At 56.6% G+C, this 20664-nt stretch overlaps 5 protein-coding genes across 5 annotated transcripts; 2 read left to right on the top strand and 3 right to left on the bottom strand.

Moving 5' to 3' along the window:
• Window positions 1–29: 29 nt before the first annotated feature.
• On the bottom strand, window positions 30–4280 carry CMQ_4483 (cox1 assembly protein; the record flags this gene model as incomplete). Its single annotated transcript, XM_014312639.1, has 5 exons — window positions 30–129; window positions 189–294; window positions 369–941; window positions 995–1143; window positions 4081–4280. 5 exons carry the CDS (start codon window positions 4278–4280, stop codon window positions 30–32), a joined length of 1128 nt encoding a protein of 375 aa, XP_014168114.1.
• A 2834-nt stretch (window positions 4281–7114) lies between these two features.
• On the top strand, window positions 7115–10006 carry CMQ_4358 (uncharacterized protein; the record flags this gene model as incomplete). Its single annotated transcript, XM_014312514.1, has 2 exons — window positions 7115–7516; window positions 7601–10006. The coding sequence occupies 2 exons, from the start codon at window positions 7115–7117 to the stop codon at window positions 10004–10006; spliced, it is 2808 nt and encodes a 935-aa protein (XP_014167989.1).
• Window positions 10007–10221: 215 nt separating this feature from the next.
• On the bottom strand, window positions 10222–13851 carry CMQ_4847 (translation regulator; the record flags this gene model as incomplete). Its single annotated transcript, XM_014313003.1, has 1 exon — window positions 10222–13851. The coding sequence occupies one exon, from the start codon at window positions 13849–13851 to the stop codon at window positions 10222–10224; it is 3630 nt and encodes a 1209-aa protein (XP_014168478.1).
• A 692-nt stretch (window positions 13852–14543) lies between these two features.
• Window positions 14544–16595, top strand: CMQ_4875 (signal recognition particle; the record flags this gene model as incomplete). The annotated part of the gene is made up of 3 exons (XM_014313031.1): window positions 14544–14737; window positions 14795–15979; window positions 16046–16595. 3 exons carry the CDS (start codon window positions 14544–14546, stop codon window positions 16593–16595), a joined length of 1929 nt encoding a protein of 642 aa, XP_014168506.1.
• A 674-nt stretch (window positions 16596–17269) lies between these two features.
• CMQ_4776 (mitochondrial hsp70 chaperone) lies at window positions 17270–19449 on the bottom strand (the record flags this gene model as incomplete). Its single annotated transcript, XM_014312932.1, has 3 exons — window positions 17270–19128; window positions 19214–19349; window positions 19423–19449. The coding sequence occupies 3 exons, from the start codon at window positions 19447–19449 to the stop codon at window positions 17270–17272; spliced, it is 2022 nt and encodes a 673-aa protein (XP_014168407.1).
• Window positions 19450–20664: the final 1215 nt, after the last annotated feature.

Here is a 20664-nt window from a genome sequence, read left to right as displayed (position 1 = left end):
CGTGAAAATGTAGGGGCCAACAATGTCGTCTACCAGCTTTTGTTCATGCGCACACGACGGGCCATGTCCGATGGCGGCTTCCTCAGAACCATCCAGAGCATGACGGACGTCGCGACCGACAAGCTGTACCTGTAATGAAGTCAGGATGAGGATGTAGGGGAGAAGGAGAAGTGCAGACAGCTACATACCACGTGAAGATGTACTGAGCATGACTGTTCCGGATGTTGACCTCGGGCGGCTTTCCGATGGGAATGCCCTTGGCTTCCATGTCATAGATCTGAAGCAAGTCGGGTTCTGCACGAGTTAGCCGACCAATACGATCATGGTTTTTCCGTCTCTTTTTCCGTCTCATCCAGCCTCTCGCTTACCCATCGTTGCCTCGACCCAGACCGGCAGGCTGCCGGTCAGCTGAGCCATCTCGACGACGTCGGGGAAGTAGAACTCGCCCTTGTCAGGCCGGTTGTCGGGCGTGAACACGTTGCGCTTCCAGGGCGCGCGCAGGAGGCCCTCAACACGGACGAGGCCCTCGGGCAGGGCACCGGGTGTGTGCTCGCGGGCAGCCTGCGGACGCTGCCCCCGGGCGATCCAGCCGCGGTTGACGAGGATGGTGGCCGGTGGAGCACCATCAGCAGAGCCGTCGAGCGGCACGGCCAGCTCGAGCGGCGTCACGACAAAGAAACCGGCCTGGCCGTCGCGCACGCGCGGACCCACGAGCATTTCCTGGTCGTGGCGAAACGAGCCGACCGCGACGATGCGCCGGTAGTCAAAGTCGCTGGCGTCGCCCGTCAGGCTGACCTCGGCCGCATCGGCCACGTTGTTAAGCCCCAGCGGCAACGGCGGCCGCACCAGCCGGTCCTCGCACTTGGCCAGCATGTCCGTCTTCCAGCGCAGCCGGAAGACCTGCCAGGTGCCGAGGGCAAAGGCGGCCACGGGGATGAGCACTGCCGGTTAGCGGGGGTGCACCTCGTCGGGGAGTCCGCCCAAGGAAGGGTACCCAAAATAAGAATGCCCGGTCCGTGTCGCCGCCCCGACCGAACCAGCTCGGGTGGGTTGTCGAGGATGGACGAGAAGTTGGGGTCGTCCGCCGGCTGTGGCGCCTCGGCCGGCTCCTGTGGCCGTGACGGCCGCTGTCCAGCCGCAGAGCTGGAGAACAGAGAGACACGTCCACCTAGGCGGCGTCCACCCACCGGTCGATGCAGACAGCGGCAGCAGCCCGTGGTGGTCGTGGTGGTCGTGGTGGAGTTCGTGGCGAGACTGCGACGACCTACAGCTGTCCGAGGTGCTGCAGCTTTCGCAGCAGCAGTCGCCATAATTTGTCGGCCCACTGGCTGCCATAGCCGTGGAGGCAGCATCGGATTCATCGTGACTGGAGTTCGGCTTGGTCCACGCCCTGAGCAGCCGATTGAATGCAGGATCCTGTTCCTCTTCTCTCACAACTCCAGTGAGAAAGAAATTGGGTGGGTCCAAATCTAGACCCCGCTATAGAAATATCGCCAGACTCGTCATCTGCATATACTACCTTTGGCAAGAACGGCATCAATGCTGGTCAAGCTGCTTGGCCATATACTTCTAGTGCGGGTTGCCACGGAGGATAAATATTGGAAGTTTGACACACATCCAAGCCAGTCTGATTCGTAAGGGCTGATTGCAGCCCACAAAGTTGAAATCGACGTCTTGGAACACTCCCTCAGGTCACACGCGCTAACCCGCTCTCGCATATATTACTGATTGACTAGTTGTCCGCTAAAAATTCATATTATCTCTTTCTTCCAGAGACCATATCGTCGAGCATACGAGTTTTCGTTGTCGGTGCATCAAGCCTCATCGGCCGGGCCCTAAGGACCTGCTCGAGGCTGGCCATAGTGTCCTGGGCCTAGCATACTCCTTTTCTCCTAAGGTCGTGTTGGGACTTGAGGGCGATCCCATTAACTTGGGCGATCCCTTATCAAACAGGACCCGTGCAAAGTCAGAGCTTACACAGGACCTCGTCACAAAAGGGGCGCGCAATGGTCGTCCGTCTAGCTCCTACCAACCATGAAAACGAAGATAAAGGCTTATTGCCATGATTTTTTGGCGTTTCTCAGAAGGCCATTGTAATTGGATTGGAAAGGTGATGCATATTCATGTTATCAAAGCGTTGGTCGAAGAGACCCGGATCACTTCGACTTCCTTCCAACGCCGGCTTCCATTGACAACCAAACATCAAGCTTTGTGATACGTCAGGAGCTGGAAAGGGTGCCGGAACATCCAGGTTTAATTGCTGATATAGAAAGCGGATCTACGAAAAGAAGAAAGACAGTTTTCAAGCCGTCTTAGGACCCAGTCTTCATATTCATTTGAGCTGGGTTAGCAGTCTCCTGACAGACACAACATCACCTGGAACCCAGTTGACAGAAACATTACTACAATGTGACATGCACTTATCAAAAAAGACTATTTACAAGCAGAGTCCAATCACTTCGTTATGAGCTGCCAGAGCCTCGGCTATAGAAACCTTCCGATTAAGGAAATCCTTATATCCGGAGTAATAGCTCAGATGGGAGAGCGCCAGCCTGAAGAGCTGGAGGTCCTCGGTTCGATCCCGAGTTGCTCCATTGTTTCTTTTTGTCTCTTATATACTCCGTATGTTGTTTTAGATTGTTTCCTTTTGAAATGTAAAAAGGGTTACATATAGCCATTTTGGGTTTTGCAACCAGCTTGTATTACGATGCAATTGAAAGATTTCAAATTTCCATTAGTGATACCTATGACAGTATTCTCATTGCTGCACATTAAAGGCCAGACCCAGTATGAAGCTAAAGTGAGCATACTGGTCAAAACATGGGAACTTTGACTTTAGAAGTCTGGTGGTATAATTAGTGTGTGGTTTTGTTCCGTGACATCTCAATCGACGAGATCGTAACCTTTATCGCTTAGCCTTTGGTGAAGTTAAGATCTAGAAGTCCTGCTGGTTGAGGGAGGCGGAAACATTGTCGAGGAGTAGGTGAGGAGAGGACAGAGCTAGTGGGGTACATTGAGAGAAGCTCGTCGCAAAATTACACCTATTAAAAAATAGTTTCAAGCACGAGGCCCTTTGAGATTGGTGTTGGCAAGGCAAGCTGCAAGGGAAGATTGACCGACTACTAGGAACTCGGCGGTGAGGGAGTCCTACAGCAACTCTTCTCCTCTTAGTAAATAAGAGTTGTTTGAAGATGCAGATGCTTTATGCAATACCTAGATGCTGTTATTTCATGGTCCCTATAATTTATCTTTATAATGGTTGATTGACTCCAACCTGAATGCAAGCCGTTTCATTGTTCTGAGATAGAAACTTGTCTATATCAACGATATTGAAGCATACGAACTTGTGAATAGCTACCCTCTATGGTTGAAATAAGGGGATTTTTAAACCGCAGGTTGCAAATTCTGGGTGATGGATTAAAATGCGCATAGCATAAACGGCGTAAAGGAGAATGAAACATAACTTCTTGTAATTGTTCCTCTGTTTACAACAGACTTTCAGGATTTCTCTCTCGCCATGCTCTGCGCCATGTTGTAAAAACCCTAAGCGCCAGCACCTTTTTCTTCTCTGTGCTTGTTTCTGTTCTGATCATTCTCCCCTTGGCCCTGTCCGGGTCCCGGTCGCCAGTTCACTTCTACATGAATGTGTACTGCGTCGAATGCCTTTATCTCTTGTTAGTAAGCGTAGACGTCATGACTGCCCTAGCACCTCTCCCTTTTTTTACTTCAGAAACTGCACATGTGTAAAAACAATCAACTTTCACAGCATACTACTGGTGATGGTTTGCAGCCTGTTGTCGTCGGGGTTGTCTTTCAAAAAGCCTCTGAATTTTCCCCAAAATCAGAATAGATGCTCCTGGGGTGACGTTAGCATGAAATGCTGCAGTTTCCCGTCTGTCTATGTGCCCAGATTTCAGCCAGGAGAGAGGGTGCTGCCCTTACTGAATCTTCTTTAAACGGATATCATATATAAGGTCAAAGTTGGCGGGATTTTGTCCGCAAAATAGCACCGTGTGCCGTAGCCAAAGTCACTCGAGATGTCCGGGGCAGCCTTCTCAACGACCTTCATCTGTAAAATACCCTATCCCAGCCCCGAATGACTTGGCTGACGCCGATAGTTTTGACAAAGTCGCCACGGTCGACAGTGCTTCCAAAATCTCGCCCTTATTGTCGGGTTCAGGAGAGTCCTTTAGAAAGCCGGTGTACTTAATGATGACGCGCTGGCCTTGGATTGAGTTGACGCCGCTACCTTCCTGGTACATAGTCTTGGTGACGCCCATTTCTCTTATTCAGGTGTGTGGAAATCAAGATATATCTAAGATGATTCAATACTTAGTTGCTGATCGGTTGTATTCAGGAAGAAAGGTGAAAAAACAGGTTGTTGGTGGACTTATATTTGAGCCACTGAATTTGCTTGGTTAACAAGTGTTAGAAACCCAATATTGCAGGTGATACAAAGGTCCAAATGCTGTTTTGAATTTATCGTAGTATAGGCTTTCTAATGGCCCTTGATGTTTCGATTGATAGCACTTCCTTAGGACAAAATTAGGTGGTGTTTGATTCTGAAGTCTTGTAAGAATTAGATACAGTTCGCATGCACATAGTAACTCCCAAGGGCTTACGGAGTAGCTCCACTATTCTGCTATTTTTGAGTACGTAATAATTACTGAGCGCAAAATCTAACACATTCGGAGTAATAGCTCAGATGGGAGAGCGCCAGCCTGAAGAGCTGGAGGTCCTCGGTTCGATCCCGAGTTGCTCCAATTAGCCTACTTTTTTAAAGGCCGGCTGCGCGCATGCCAATTCGTCCTGTGAACTGACTTAAAAATGGTGAGATGCACATTGCCTGCATGCTTGCACTGGTCACTGATGATCAGCCGGACGACCACGACCACGACCGCCTTTGCCGAAAACTAAAGGAGGCCAGATAGCACGTCTATGTACTCCGTAACGCCTTACCATTTTTTTCTAAAGAGATTTAGGTAGCAGGTACTCCGTACAGATGGTCCAATTTTGTCAGCAGAACAAAGGCATAAATGTCTCCTCTAGGTTAGTTAACCGACATGTCTAGAGCGGACGGCTGTTTCTCGCAAGTGTCGCTTCTGCTAGCGATCTTAGCTGACTGCGAGGCGGAATATTTCAAACCTAACATTTCGCGCAGTGTTCGATTAACAAGAAACGACCAAAAAGCTTGGGCCAAAGTATGATACTTTGAACATGTGAGGGAACTTTTGGAGCAACTCGGGATCGAACCGAGGACCTCCAGCTCTTCAGGCTGGCGCTCTCCCATCTGAGCTATTACTCCGATTATGGTATTGGCAGTGAATTGCCCACTTTTGTTCCGGAGAGAACAGGACGATAGGAAAGGAAAAAACCAATCACAACGTAAAGCACCCATGTCGATCCTACCTGTATTTTAGGCTGCGCTACAGAGTACTCTGTACAGTACTCGCCTGACTTTCCCGCGGCGTATATGTCATTCGCTTTGTACAATCAAGCTGCCACTCTTGTTCGAAAATACAAAATCGAGCTACTTTCGGTGTTCTCCGTATTTGTGCATTTTCAGCAGTTCCTGCATTTGAGGAAAGCAGCAATTCTGCAGATCTAGGGCCAAGTGTACCCCTTGTACTAGTATACTGGCATCGTCGATATCGGAGGGCAGGACAACGCAAGCAGAAGAAAGGCGCCGATACAACTGTATACTGTTCTTCTTTACAGAACTCAAAAAGGTACTCAAACTCTATCAACACCGGGGCCGAAATCAGTATTACAATAACGGAGAATAAAGCTTTCGATTGTCCAGACGAGGAACAAAGCATGCTGAAATATCTACAATGGTAAAGCACACACGAATTAGTGAGCTCTTCAAGTTTGTAAATCTGATAAAGATGTTATAAAGTAAATCTTCGCGGAAGTCGATTGTCCTAGTCAGATTGCCACTGGTTCACACTTAGAAAAACACGCTGAACCCGTTTAAGCCGGGTTACCGCTTACAGAGTAGGGCAAAGGGTTAGTGCTCTTTGGCTAGGCCGGAAACCGGAGCTGGCTGTCGCTTCAGGCGGCGGCTTGGCCTCACGCAACAAAAGATGGGACATCAAAGAAAAGCTGGTATCCGACAAGGAGAAGCGCGCAAAGGGACCCGTATTCGTAGCATGGCCAAGTATGGGGTGCATACGAGGTGGATACAGCTGTCGTCGTATTTCGGTTTTGAGGGTGAGACTTCAAAAGGCAATATGGAGTACGAGTACTTCGTACGACGTAGGAACGAGTAAAATGCATGTTTCTTGCATACGTCTGGCCGCTGGACAGAGATTTGCGCCAGAGAGAGAGCCTTGACGTCAGCTGCCTCCACTGCCAAACGCTGGGGCTGTTTGGAAGTGCATTGGCGACCCCCACAGTATCGCAGAGCCTAGTGAGACAAGGAGTCACACCTGCCATTTGCAACCAAATTCGTCACTTCCGTACGAGGAAAGATTCTCGTGCACTGCCAGCATATTGCGTCCATGTTCACGGCTGCCCACCTTTCACACCATTGAGCCATTTTCTGCCTATTGCAACCTTTAACAACCTCTTTACCCGCCTTTCATTGTACCTTTTCTCTCGCCAACCCATGCCCATCTCTCCACGCGACACAGGCAAATCTCCGAATGCGGTAGCAGCTAAGGCAGCACTAAACGAATTTATGGTCTTGCAGCTGACCGCCTTTAAATCGGTCAGCTAGCACCCCAAATACCGGACAAACGAACGACAGGCAGTTTGACACGGCACACGAATGCGACGCTGCTGTCCGAGTGGTTCCTGATCTCTCCATTCTTGCGCCGGCCTGTTTCCGGATGCTATTTAGTGGTAGAGGGCGCTGCTCTCTCGTAACGTGCTCGCACACAGACACTCGCTTCGTCAGCTTTGAACAGACTGCATATCCTCATTACGTACACCGGCCGCTCAACAGCGATCCAATTTGGATGTCCAGGGCTTCTCTTGAGCTACCAAGCCAACCTGGCTGCTGCGTATTTGTCCAGTGTGCCCGGAGCACAAACTCGACCACCATCTGAGCCACAGCGAAGGGACATGTTGACCCCTCTGCCCCTCAGCTCTCCTCGTCTCGACTACCACCATGCCTATGTTCGAGGACAGACAGGATCTCGTCCCTGACGGCGAGCTGTCTCAAGAAGCTCGGAGATCTCAGCGGGCACTGACTTCCTTGCAGTTAGCAGCTGCAGCAAGCCTGACTTCGAAACCCGCCCCCATACCCCCCTCTCTGCCTCCTAACACTCTCTCCCGAAGGCTGTCTGAGGAGAGTATACGAACCGAACTCTGCGAAGGCCCCATACTCGACAGCCCTCCGCTCTCGTCCCTGCCCTTCTCTGGTGCATCGCAGCTTTACGAACGGCGCCATCATGCGGAACAGCAGCAGGCGCAATACGCCACTTCTCCAGGAAGGGATAGTTTGGTTCTGACGACGTCCGACCGAGCTGAGCTGATCGAGCGGCTCAAGCGAGGGGAAAGCCCTACATGGGTACCTAATCGACATGTAGGCCCTCTATTGCCTGTTCTTTTCTGCTCCCAAGCATTTTGTTGTTCTGACTGGTCAATTTTTCAGCTTGAGCCTTTGCTCCATCGCGAAAAGTCCGCATCACCACCTCGAAAGTCGCGACCGTCCTCTGCCGGTACGCCAACGCCGAGTTTGTTGTCTGCCGCCGAGATGAGGCCGGAAAAGGAAGCTCGCAGCCGCGAGTCAGAATCATCTGAGAGATTACAGGAGGGACTGAATATCGAGCGACCGCGTTCTGCTCTGCACAGTGGAGATTTCACGCACGACAAGGTCAGTCCTGGGAAGGATATGGCGGGGGCAGGAACTGCTGCGAGGGGACCAAGTGATGCAGGCGGGCTGTCGAGCCGACCTTTCCACAGCAGCAGTACATCTTGGATAGCTACTTCGCCGCCGCGACACTACAATCCGTTTACATATGAGGCGACGTCGCCACCCATGTCGTCCTTGTCTGACATACACGCTTTTCGGACAGGCATGGCCTCGCTGTCGTCATCCCTGTCCTCAAGCTTTGCGTATAAGCCCCCAACCAGTCCGTTGGTGCAGTCGGAGAGCAACAACGACGACGATGACGGGGCCCATATCGGCTTGCCTACAAGCAGAAATGACGGTGCTACAGACAGTGCAATGGCAGGTAGCCTGCGGACCAACTCACGACGGCATACCTTGGCTTCAGCTACCAATACGCAGTTTCGACACTCTGTTTCTTCTCACTTTGATGTGCTTTATCAACCGTCCCCCCCCCAAATGGCAGGAGAGAGAACGACGAGCACGCGACGGGAAGGTGCCTTTCCATACCAGGCGCACCAACCGCGAAGATCTCTTACCTCTACGGCACATATCTCCCCTCAACAGCCGCTCGAGGGATCCATGCCACAAAGTCCTAGTTTTCTCCGACCACGGCGTGTCTCGTTTGCCGCCGACACGTCCTCTCTACAGCATGCGTCGATGGTTGGGTCCTACGAGGAAAGCATTCTTCGCGGCCGCATGTCGACAACACCATCGAAGCCGCTTGATTTCCTTGCACAAATTGGGGTCCTCGGGCTGGGAGCCAAGTGCAAGCCAAATCTGCGGTGTCCGCCACACGTGACGCTCCGATTCTCGGCCGTCTTCTACAGCTACGCATCCACTCCTCATGGCCGTTCGAAGAGCGAAGACGGACCAAGTCCTTATGTGGGAATGGTGGATTTGGAAAACGGGCTGCCAAGTCAGGAGGCCGAGCAACGTTCAACGCGAAAGCGAATGCACAGCCGGGCCGCAGCACAGGAAAGACGGACGACGCGGTTGGGAGTCGGCATCGATGACGCTGCAGCTGACGAGATTCAGAACGAGGACACTGTGATGGAAGGTACTCAAGTGGAGCCGACACCGACAGCAGGTGCACCGATCCCGACAGCATCAGCCACGCGAGCGCAGAAGCGGCGTCCGTTCTTGTGCAGAGCTCCTCCAGGGGGATCGTACAGGATTCCACCGCACGGCCAACTGCAGATGATCATCAAGAACCAGAATAAGACGGCAGTGAAGCTCTTCCTAATACCGTATGACGTGACGGGAATGGAGCCCGGGACGAAGACATTTATCAGACAACGCAGCTACTCGGCTGGCCCGATTGTGGACAACGTGCCGATGCTGGCTGAGCTGTCGTTGTCGGAGCGGCCGATTCTGCGGTACCTGGTGCACCTGCACATCTGCTGCCCATCGCGCGGGCGATACTACTTGTATAAGAGCATACGAGTTGTGTTTGCCAACCGGGTGCCTGACGGGAAGGAGAAGCTGCGGAACGAGCTGACGTTCCCAGAGCCACGCTACTCGCCTTACAAGCCGGTGCGCGTGATGCATCCTCCGGTGGGAGGCAGTGGCAGCGGGCTGGGCAGTTTGGGAGGAGGCCCAGGGGCCATGCTTGCGATGGAGAAGGCGTGCAGGCGGCGCAGTTCAGGACTGTCGTTTGGATCGGTTAGCGGCACAGGCACATCCGAGGCGCCGGACGGCCAGTCGTCGCCGTCTCTCATGCCACTGCCGATTCCGATGGCCAATCCGATTGCTGGGTGGAGATGCAACCAGCAAACGTCTGGATCGGCGTCGTTCAGTTTTTCAGAAAACTTGCCGGTCGATCCGATGCCTTTAGGTCTGGGCATATCACAAGCGTCGTCTACATCAAGTCCGGTGACAGATCAGCAGTCGTCAAGCTACGCTGCTGGGGCGAAAATGGCAGGAGAGAGCGGGTCGGGAGACGAGGAGCAGGGGCGTGGACAGGTGTCGAGCGCGGTTGGACCGGCGCAGTTGACGTACAACAAGCTCAACAAAGGTGATGTTGGCTTTGGCGGAAATGCATTTGCGCCTATGGTGGATGGAAGCCCTGTAGCTGAGGAAGGGCTTTTGTCACAGCGGCTTCGGTCGCTCGAGGTGCAGAGAAACCAAACGGCCGAGGAGCGAAGGCAGGATGCGGCGAACAGCTGATCTGGCGGTGGGCTCACGCGGACGTTGTCCTTGTTTGTTTCAGAGGCGAACGAGGAGGCGGTCTCGGCAAGACGTTGAGTTGGGGAAGAAAACAGTGTACATTTTATGGGAGTATGGAACAGATAGACATAGGAGACAGGCAGGATATAGACGTAAAATGTTTAGATTTGTTGCATTATGGTAGGTGACGTTGATGCATAATTGGGGGCGAGCATCTAAGCGCCGTGGACGGCGGAGAGATCAAGGGGGTCGTCGTCGTCGTGGTCAAAGTAGAGGCCGTGTTCATGGCCATTGGGAGTTTCGGATGGGTCGCCATCGCCAAAAGCGCGGCCCTCGAGGCGGGAGTTCATGCGGACCATTGTGCGGACGGCGTGGACGGCCTTGGGGTAGCGGATGGCGAGGTCGTGGAAGTGGCGCTCGGCAGCAGAGGACCAGGGAGCAGAGCGTTCGAGGTCCATGTAAGCCTTGGCGAGGACCATGAAGGTGAGGGCCATGGGACGGTTGTAACGGGGGGCGCCTTCGAGCAGCTGTTGAGCACGTGACAATCGGGCGGATCCACTGTTGGTATTGCTGTTGTTGTTGGGTGGGCGGGCAGGAGCGGCCGTGGTGGCTTCGGCCGCTCTTGCCGCAGCGAGCAGCTGGCTGGTAGTGACGTCATCGGAGCGGAAGAGGTCGCCGTCGAATTGGGCATTATGGAGGCCATCCCGATCGACATCATTGACACCACCGACGCCGTCGCCATCGAGGCCGCCGCCGCGTCGGCGGGCGCGCAGGACGGCGAAACCGCTCCACTGTCCCATCAGGTGCTGTTCGCAGACGGCAAAGGCGTCGTGGGTGCGGCCGAGGCGAGCGAGGTTCTGGACGTAGTGGTTCCAGTTTTTGCTGTCGAGGGCGAAGCCAGCGGCGAGGACCTCCTGGATGGTGCGGACGAGACCGTCGGCGTCGCCTTCGGCGGTATAGAGGCGCTGCATGGTCTTGAGCGGGTCGGTGAGGCCGTAGCGAAGGCGGGCGACGATGGGGGAATGGGATCGGGCGTTTGTGGTGGACCAGTCGTGTGGCCGGCCGATCTCGACGGTGCGGTCGAGGACGTAGCGCCAGGTCTCCTTGACGCGGTCGAAGCGGCCCTCGTAAAAGTCGGACAGCATCAGGGCGTTGCAGAGCTTGAGCGGCAGCGGCTGCTGGCGGTCGTCGGGCGGTGAGAGCGAGCGGTACAGCTGGACGACCTCTTCGACGCCGACAAAGTCGCGGGCCTGCACGAGCATGAAGATGACAAAGGAGAAGCGGCGGGTGGCGCCGAGCGGCAGGCGGACGGCGTCGACAGTGGCCGGACCGCGATCACCGTCGGACGGCAGCGGTGCCAGCGACCGCTGAAACTCGCGCAACGCTTTGGCCAGCAGCTCGCGGCGGTCGAGACTGGTGGTGCTGCCGTCGGCTGCCGGCAGCCCGTTGGCATCGACGCCGGGCGGAAACTCCTGCCACTGGCTAAAGGCCTTGATGACCAGCTGAGTCTGGCGGCTGGTTCGCCGGAAGCCGAGGTGGTGCATCAGCCGGTTGACCTGCAGCGCCCGGTGTGGCTGCCGGCTGCGCACGTATGCCATCATCAACAGGGTGTAGTGCTGGGCTGTCGGCCGGAAGAGCCCCTCGTCTTGGGCCGCGCGCAGCAGCTCGACCGCTCGCCGCGGCTGTCGGCACTGGGCTAGGGCAAAGAGCAGCGCGCTGTAGGTGCCGCCGTCGTAGGCAACCGCGAGCCGGCTCATCCGCTTGAGCACTCGGTTGACCGACACGAGGTCGTGGCGGAAGGCGTGGTGGCGCAGGAGCGTGTTCCAGAGGGCGGTGTAGCTTTGTGGGGGGCGTTTTTTCAAAGTCCCTTTTTGGGCAGAATCCGTCTTCTCGCCAGAACTTCTCGCCGTCGACACGCACAGCCGCTCAGCCTCGTCCAGCCGCTCGTTCTGGCAGTACGCCTCGACGATCGGGTCCAGCATGGCTTCGGTCACGGCCAGGCCGCGCGCCTCCGCGGCTGCGTGCAGCTCCAGAACCAGTTCCAGGTCGCCACGACCGCCGGCTAGCGACATGATGGTGCCGAAGCTGTAGCCGTCTGGCTCGACGGCCGCGCAGAGCTGCTCGAACACGCGCATCGCCTCGCCGAACCGGCCACGCTCCACGTGTGCGTGCAGTCGGATATTCCAGCACGTCGTGTTGGCTGTCTGGTGGTGCACCGTCGTGATCTCGCCAAAGACCTGCTCCAGCTGCTCAATGTCGCCCCGGACGGCATGTACCTTGAGCAGGTGTGCAAATGTGTCTTCGCCGCGCTCCAGCGCCCCCGGGTGGGCTGCCGAGAAGTCGTTCCACAGCCGGTTCACCGACGTCACGTCGCCGCGGCCCGCGTAAAAGGCCATAAACTTTTGCAGGCCCCAGTAGCTCGGCCGCCCGTGCACCCGGTACCAGTCTTTCAGCACGCTCTCCATCCCCCGCACGTCGTCCGGGTAGTACGCCTCTTGCACCAGTCGTGCCAGCGTCGCCCGTCGCGGCCGGAACAGTCGCAGCTGTCGGTACTCGCCATACGCTTCCGATGCTTCTGCCTTCTGTCCGTTGTTGAGCGCCACGTGGATGAACGCCTCGTAGATCCACACGTTCTTCAGTTGTCGCACAAACGGGATCGAGTCTGCGCACGTGAGCCGGTGCAGCGACGCCAGCACCACCGCCGCAAAGATGCCCGTCACCGATCGAGGCACCTCTCCTTCTGTCGTCGCAGTTGCTGCTGCCTCCATGTTCTGCCGCACCACCGCCGACAGCTGCTCGAGCCGGTTTTGTAGGTTGGCCACCTCCAGCACCTCTTTCAGCTCAACCGCCTCCACCTCGCTCCGGCCCACCTTTTCCTTGTATATCGCCCACACGTCCGCCAGCATGTCCCACGCCGCCCGCTGCAGACAGTCGGCAACCAGCGGACCCAAGCCGGGCGGACATGGCTGCTTGGATCGTGTCGTTGTCTTTGTCGTTGCCGTTGTAGCTGTAATCGTCTCTCCCGCCGCCAGGCCCTGCCGGAAGAGGGCCAGCGCTCCCTCGCGATCATTGAGCCGGAGGAGAGCCCGGATCGTGTGCGAAACAGCCGCGGCATCCCGTTCGGCCGTGTCGATGGCTGAGAACGCCATGACAATCCGCTGCGCTTCTGTCGGCCGCCTTGACGGTGTCAGGAAGAGCAGCACCCGATGGGCCAGCTCGGCCTTGTGGGCGCCAAACGGCAGCCGGCTGTAGACATCCCAGGCCCGGTCAAAAGCCTCGGTCGAGTAGAGCGTCACGCTGGTCTGCAGCACGTCCTCGAGCTCCTGCACCAGAGAGGCCTCGTCGTCGTCTGCTCGCCCTCGGCTCGTCGTGGTAGCCGCTGCCTTTCTTGCTTCGACCGGGAAGCTGGGGCCGGCTAGATTGGTCGTGATGGAGTCAATGGTCTGCGAGGTCGCGTCCGGCTCGGGCGTCGAGAAGGGCAGGGAGCTGTAGGGTCGTGACGGTCGCCGAATGACCGCTGCCGGTCGCCGGTCTCCCAGAACACGCAGATACGAGCTTTTTAGGAACCGCAGAGCGCCGTTGGGGTATAGAAAGTCCAGCAGGAAGGACGAGGCATTCAAAGGCTCCGTCTGGGGGACCGGGCTGCTGCTGGCCGCCACGAGACTCTGACAGGTCTGAGACAGTTCCAGGTCCGCCACTCCATATTGCCAAAAGGTCGGATGCAGCGTCCGAGATCGCCGCTCTGTTGCTGTACTTGCTGCTGCTGCTGCCTTTGCCGTCTGGGGGAGAAGCCGCTGGAGACCACACGGTTCCAGGCTGGCGGCCGTCCGGTCCAGCACTGGCATAGAGACAGTTCAGAGGAGCCACACGCTATTGGGATAAGGAAGCCGTTGTGCACAGCATTCTTGGGAGCCGCAAGGTTCGTCTGGACAGCAGTTAGAAAATGTGAAAGAGAACAAGTCAACAGATTCGTGCCAAAAAGCCCTTTGTACCTCTTTATGGATTGGCACAATGCAAACGGTTCCCAATGCTTCAGCCGACACGCATAGTACCGTCCTCGACGTTGTGTTGCGCTGCGTTGGCGTCTGGCCGAGCAAAGCTATATCGATTTGGCTTTTTTTTTTTCTTTTCTCTTCTGCAGTGGCCTGACTTGCCGATTGCAGTATAATTGTTCGAGACGGTAGAAGCTATCGCGCCGGATCGGCCCAAATATGATCCGTCGAGTTGCACAACCCCAATGGCGGGGCAGGAGCAAGCAGCAGGTCAAAAAAAAAAAAAAAAAAAAAAGGCGCCGTCAGTCTGCAAGGGGACCCCACATAATCTGTGGTAGGACAGACAGACAGAGCAAAGCGAGAGCGACCACACGACAGACGAGACGATAATTGTCGTGCACCACGCATTGTCGATCCGCCCTCCCGCTTCGGCTGCCATCAGGACCCTCGAGAAGACGCGAGAGGCTGTGGCCGAAGCTCTTCTTCACACAAGTTCGAGTGCACGAGCGGTGGTGCAGAAGCCCTCTCCCACAGACGAGCTAGAAATGGACATTACCCAGTTTGTCGTCTCCTCGCGAGACAAGGTCGACCTGCCGACCGACTACAGCGGCTACCGGACCCGGCTGGGACACCGCCTGCTCAAGTGCCGTCAGAAGCTGCACGTGGCCGCACGGCACCGGGGCAAGTACAACCACAAGTCGAGCACGGTGCAGCCAGAGCAGGTGGCCGAGGACGTGACGTAAGCCCTGCTTTTTTTGTCTGCTGTCTGCTGTCTGCTGTCTGTGCTGACGTCCAGATATGCGCATCTGCTGATCCTGTCGGCCGAGCGGGCCCACGCCCAGGCCGTGGCCATGAAGACGGTCCAGTCGGCCAACGGCAAGAACATCAACAACAGTGCTCGCTCGCACATTGTCTCTCGCTTCGACAAGGCCGCCAAGTATGCCGAGGATCTGCTGGTCGTGCTGCAGGCCAACGCCAGCGGCGCCACGGCCGGCGACCGGCTCGAGGCCCGTGCCTATGCCGCGTCGCTGCGGGGGGCTGCCGACCTGGAGCGTCGCAGCTGGCCGCGTAGCCTGGCGAGCTATGCGGCCGCCTGGGCCATCTACAGCGCGCTGGCCACAGCTGCAGCCACGGCCGGCCGTCCGGCCCAGGCCGACCTGTTCGGCGACCTCGTCGTCGAGAACGAGCAGTGGGTGCGCTATGCGGCATACCAGCTAAAGAAGCCGCGGTCCACGCCGATCCCGATGCTTGTGCGCGAGGCTCTGGAGACGTCGACCGACCTCGTGGCCACCATCCACCAGATCAGCCCGGTCGTGCTGCAGCCGGCCACGGCCACCGACGATGCCGTGCTGGTTGACGCTGACAGCACCACGCCGCTCGTCGCCTCGACCCGCACGCTGACCTGGCGTTCGCGCGAGGTCCGCATCGAAGACGCCCCCATCGCGTCCGCCTGGGCCGCCCTCGATCTCGCCCAGGCTCGGCTGCGTGTCGTGCTCGTCGCCGGTGCTGCTCGTTCGGCCGCGCCCATGTCGCCTGGCGAACAGGCTGCCGCCTACGACGACGTGCTCACCGCCAGCCAGGACGCTGTCGACGCTACCAAGGCCGCCATCGACGACCTCCGCGCCGAGGGCCTCCCCCAGAGCGATCCTGCCGTCCAGCTGCTGTATGTCGCCCGCACGGCCGCCAACTACGAGATGATTAGCTACCGGATCGGCCGCAATCGCGTGCTGACTGGCCCCCATGATGGCGCCGTCGTCCAGCTCAACCACGCGGCCAAGAGCCGGAGCAAGAGCAAGAGCAAGACCCCCGCCGCCCGTCCCGAGGCTCCCGGCCGCTTCCTCGCCCGGCTCAAGGAAAAGGTCGTCCTCTACGACGGCGTCCTGCAGAGCCTCGAGTCCGTCAAGGAGCTGCCCGGCGTCGCCGCTGATACAGAGCTGTCCGCGCAGCTGGATGCTACCGCAAAGTACTTTACCGCGCTAAAGTGAGTCTCTATTCCTGTTTTTCTCCTTTGTCCTTTGTCCTTCTTCATTCTCCCTTACACCCCTAGATCCCTCGCTGTCAGCCGGTCCCACGACATCGCCGGCAACGCGGCCAACGCCCTGGCCCTCGCCAAGCACGGCCTCGACCAGTGCACAGAGGCTGCTCCGACCCTGGCCAAGGTCGAGGAAACCGCATCGCCCTCGCCAGAGGCCCAGTCGCCCCTGCGCACTATCCATGTCGGCACTGCCGACGTGCAGTTCCTGCTGGACCTGCTGCAGAACGAGGTGCAGCGCGGTCGCGCGCTCGTCAACATCGAGACGCTGCAGCAAGCTGCCACAAAGGCGACCGCCACCACGACTACGCCCGCACTGGCCGAACAACTATCCGTCTACCCACAGCAGCCCGTCGACCTGGCCAACATTGTCGCCTATCCGCCCCGCATCGAACCCGTGCCCGTCAAGCCCATCTTCCTCGATATCGCCTGGAACTACATCGACTACCCCAGCAAGACGTCGGCTGCCGCCTCGGCCACGGCCGGCCAGACCGCCACGGGCGCACAGCAGAACGAACAGCCGCAGCAGCAACAGAAACGCGGCTGGTTCGGATTTGGACGGTAGCGATGATTACTAAGCACATGGCGCCCCAGCAGACGCCATCGCAAAAAAAAAAGATGAAAGAACAAAGTTTCTGCCATTTTCTCTACAACATATAAACGTGACTGTGAGCGGGGATATGTCTATTATGCTATTGGTATGTTGCCGTCGTGTCGGCAAACGGGGACTGTTTGATTAAGGAAAGAGAGAGGTAATAGGAAGAACCTTCCAAGGCGGCCGCAATTTGGCCACGAAAGTTTCTGCCATAAAAAAGACAACGCCCTTCATCGCGCCTTCGCGGCGTCGACTTTCCTCGCTCTCTCTCTCTCAATTTCTTCCCTCCTCTTTCAATTTGTTTTTGCCTCATAAACGGCCAAAGACCAGCATTTTGAAACTCAGAACGCCATATTCTTTTATGAAAACCCTCCCTCCTAATCCCCCCTTCCACCCCCTTAATTCGTTAATAGAGAAAACTGCACCCGAGGGGATGCTTTCCAAAGTGTTGTTGGTGGGACACCTCATAAGAACAACAAATCCCAAGTCAAACCAACGTGAGTAGAAAAAGACAAGAAGAAAGATCGACGTAAAATACAAATAGGTACAAGAGAAGGGATATGAGAAGAGATATGACGGGAAGCCCCTATAGGCGGTGACATGCTATTGCGTGGAAAGACGTGACGAGTTGTTGGTCAGGCCGTTCATGGCTTGTCCTTCTTGTCGTCCTCGGCCGGCTGGCTCTCCTGCGTCGTGTTCTCCTCGCCACGCGCGCGGTGAACCTTGTCCAGCAGGTTCAGGCTGGCGTTCTGCAGCTCGTCGACCTTCTCCTTGATCTCCTCGGCCGTCGCGTTGCCCTCGCCCGACTGGCTCTTGGAGATGAACTCGCGCAGCGCCGTGATCTTCTCGCGCAGCGCGTCCGTCTCCGTCTTGTCCAGCTTGTCCGCGTGGTCCGTCAGCGCCTTCTCCGTGTCCGTCAGGATGCTGTCCGCCCGGTTCGACGCCTCGATCGCGTCCTTGCGCGCCTTGTCCTGCTCGGCAAACTTCTCCGACTCATCCACCATCCGCTGGATCTCCGAGTCCGACAGACCCGAGCCTGACGCGATCGTGATCGACTGGTCCTTGTTCGTCGACTTGTCCTTGGCGTGTACGTGCACAATCGAGTCCGCATCAATGTCAAACGTCACCTCGATCTGCGGCACGCCGCGGTGCGCCGGCGGGATGCCCACCAGCTGGAAGTTGCCCAGCAGCTTGTTGTCCTTGACCAGCTCGCGCTCGCCCTGGAACACCTTGATCTCCACCGCCGTCTGGAAGTCTGCCGCGGTCGAGAACACCTGCGACTTCTTCGTCGGGATCGTCGTGTTGCGGTTGATCAGGCGCGTAAACACGCCGCCGAGCGTCTCAATACCCAGAGACAGCGGCGTCACGTCCAGCAGAAGCAGGTCCTTGACCTCACCCGACAGCACTGCACCCTGGATGGCCGCACCGATCGCGACAGCCTCGTCGGGGTTCACCGACTTGGCCGGGTCGCGGCCGAAAATGTTCTTGACCGACTCCGACACCTTGGGCATACGGGTCATGCCACCGACCAGGATCACCTCCTGGATCTCCTTCGCCTGCAGGTTGGCATCCTTCAGCGCCTTGCGCACCGGCTCAATCGTCTTGGTGATGAGCGGGTCGACCAGCTTCTCCAGCTGCGCACGCGTCAGCTTGGTGTTGATGTGCTTGGGGCCGGAAGCATCGGCCGTGATGAAGGGCAGGTTGATGTCCGTCTGCAGCGAAGACGACAGCTCGATCTTGGCCTTCTCGGCAGCCTCGCGGATGCGCTGGATGGCCATGCGGTCACCCGACAGGTCAATGCTAGAGTCCTTCTTAAACTGCTCGACAATGTGGCGGACCAGGTGAATATCAAAATCCTCACCACCCAGGTGGGTGTCGCCGTTGGTCGACTTCACCTCGAACACACCGTTCTGGATCTCCAGGACCGAGATATCAAAGGTACCACCACCAAGGTCGTACACGGCGATGATCCGGTCAGCCTCCTTCTCAAGACCGTAGGCAAGAGCAGCAGCCGTAGGCTCGTTGACGACACGGAGCACGTTCAGGCCGGCGATCTGACCAGCATCCTTGGTGGCCTGGCGCTGGGAGTCATTGAAGTAGGCCGGGACCGTGACGACGGCGTTCTTGACCGGGCGGCTGAGGTACGCCTCGGCCGTCTCCTTCATCTTCTGGAGGACAAAGCCACCGACCTGCGACGGCGAGTAGTTCTTGCCGCGGGACGAAACCCAGGCGTCACCGTTGGTGTGCTGCACAATCTTGTAGGGCACCTCCTTGATATCACGCTGCACCTCAGCGTCGGTGAACTTGCGGCCAATCAACCGCTTGGTGGCGAACAGGGTGTTCTCGGGGTTGACCACAGCCTGACGCTTGGCGGCAACACCGACAAGCTTCTCGCCCTCCTCGGTAAAGGCAACAACCGACGGCGTCGTCCGCGCACCTTCGGAGTTCTCGATGATCTTGGGAATCTTGCCCTCCATGATGGCCACAGCCGAGTTTGTCGTACCTGGAGACGGGGAAGATATGTTAGTCACTGGTGCTTGTATGTTCCGAGGACTCCGCCCTTGGCAGAGAAGCGTACTGCGACTTACCGAGATCAATGCCGATGACAGAGCCCTTGACCTTCTCGTCCGAAGAGGTGGACTCGAAGCGGGCAAAGGCTGGACGGAAGGTCTTTGCGCTCATCATGCCTGCAGAGCGCGAGGCTGCTGAGGTTGCCCGGGGAAGCTAGATTCGACAGTCAGCATCGAATACGGGATAAAGTGTACCAAACACTAGCTGGTGGACGGAATTGACTTACGGCTCTGGAGAAGCGTGCTGCCAGCATTGTGACGTATGAGGTGTGAACGGAGAAACAAAAGGACCACTTCTAATCAACACAAAACCGTGAGGAAGCAGAGGCACAAGAGGCGAGGATGGATAGGATGTGTCCTGGGTATACCGGGAAGTGTATGGGCGAGGAAGATTAGGTCAAGAACAGGTGAGTGGAAAGTTTTTATGGAGGAGCTTTTTTTTCCGGCTACTCTTACACATTCTGAAAATTTCGAGAAGGTACTGAGAGGCGGGCAAAGGCAGACGCCTATTGGTTGAGGCTGTACCGCTAAAGAAATGGACCCACTGTTCTCGTTGCCACAGACCCTGCAAACTGGGTCACGTGTATATATAAACTATACCACACGTGACCGCATATGAAGCATTTGCAACGAGTCTCGAAATCGCTGTATTCATCTGTTGCATGCTTTCGCACATGCAATTACCAACTCGATTGACATGATACGCTGTTTCTAAAGCGCTTCAATCTCTGCGGATGTGGTTATCTGTAAGCGGCAGGCCATCCGAGGTGCTGCCGCACTCTCCGCAAGACCAGCAGTGCCGCCGAAGACCCGAGGCGGACCATGCCTATTGCCGTTAAAAACGAGCAATAAACACCGACGGGGGACCAGGGGACCTGTGCATAATGCCATGCATGTCAGGCTACCGCTTTTGTGAATTTTCTGCGCCAACAGGGCACTCATGACATCAGAAGAGCGCTTCTGCACTTGTCTGCGGAATTGTGCAGTACAGTATGCGAACAGTGCGGTATTTAAAGTAGCGGCAGGAACAGCCTCGTCAGGCTGTTTTCTTGGCAAAGGTTGTGACAATGCGCCGTTGCCGCCCCGCTAAACGGCGGATTTGGAGACCGCCATGGGGTCGAAGCCACCGTAAAGAGCTAGGATTCACACGGCCATGCTTATGTCAGGCCTTTTTTTGACGGGCGGAACGTCATTCAGCGAGATTCCGTCAACATCGTCAGTAAACAGAAAACAGCATCGTTCATCGGGTTCAGGCCCCACCCATGCCTGTCTTTCCCTCATAACTTACGTTTGCTTCCAGAATTTGGTATTTGGCACACGGCGAATCGCGGTTTTCGATTTGCAGCCGACCACACGAAGCGCCGGCGACACAAGAGTCTAGCCGCGCCTCGTAATCGCCTCACGTCTGCACATCTCCCCATTCATGCTTGGGCCATCACCATCTCGCAGCTTCTTCTCACGCTGTCACC

Source organism: Grosmannia clavigera (genome assembly GCF_000143105.1).
Source record: "Grosmannia clavigera kw1407 unplaced genomic scaffold GCSC_97, whole genome shotgun sequence".
NCBI classification, from domain to species: domain Eukaryota; kingdom Fungi; phylum Ascomycota; class Sordariomycetes; order Ophiostomatales; family Ophiostomataceae; genus Leptographium; species Leptographium clavigerum.
Note: the sequence above shows the minus strand (reverse complement) of the source record. Positions and strands in the feature narration are given on the sequence as shown.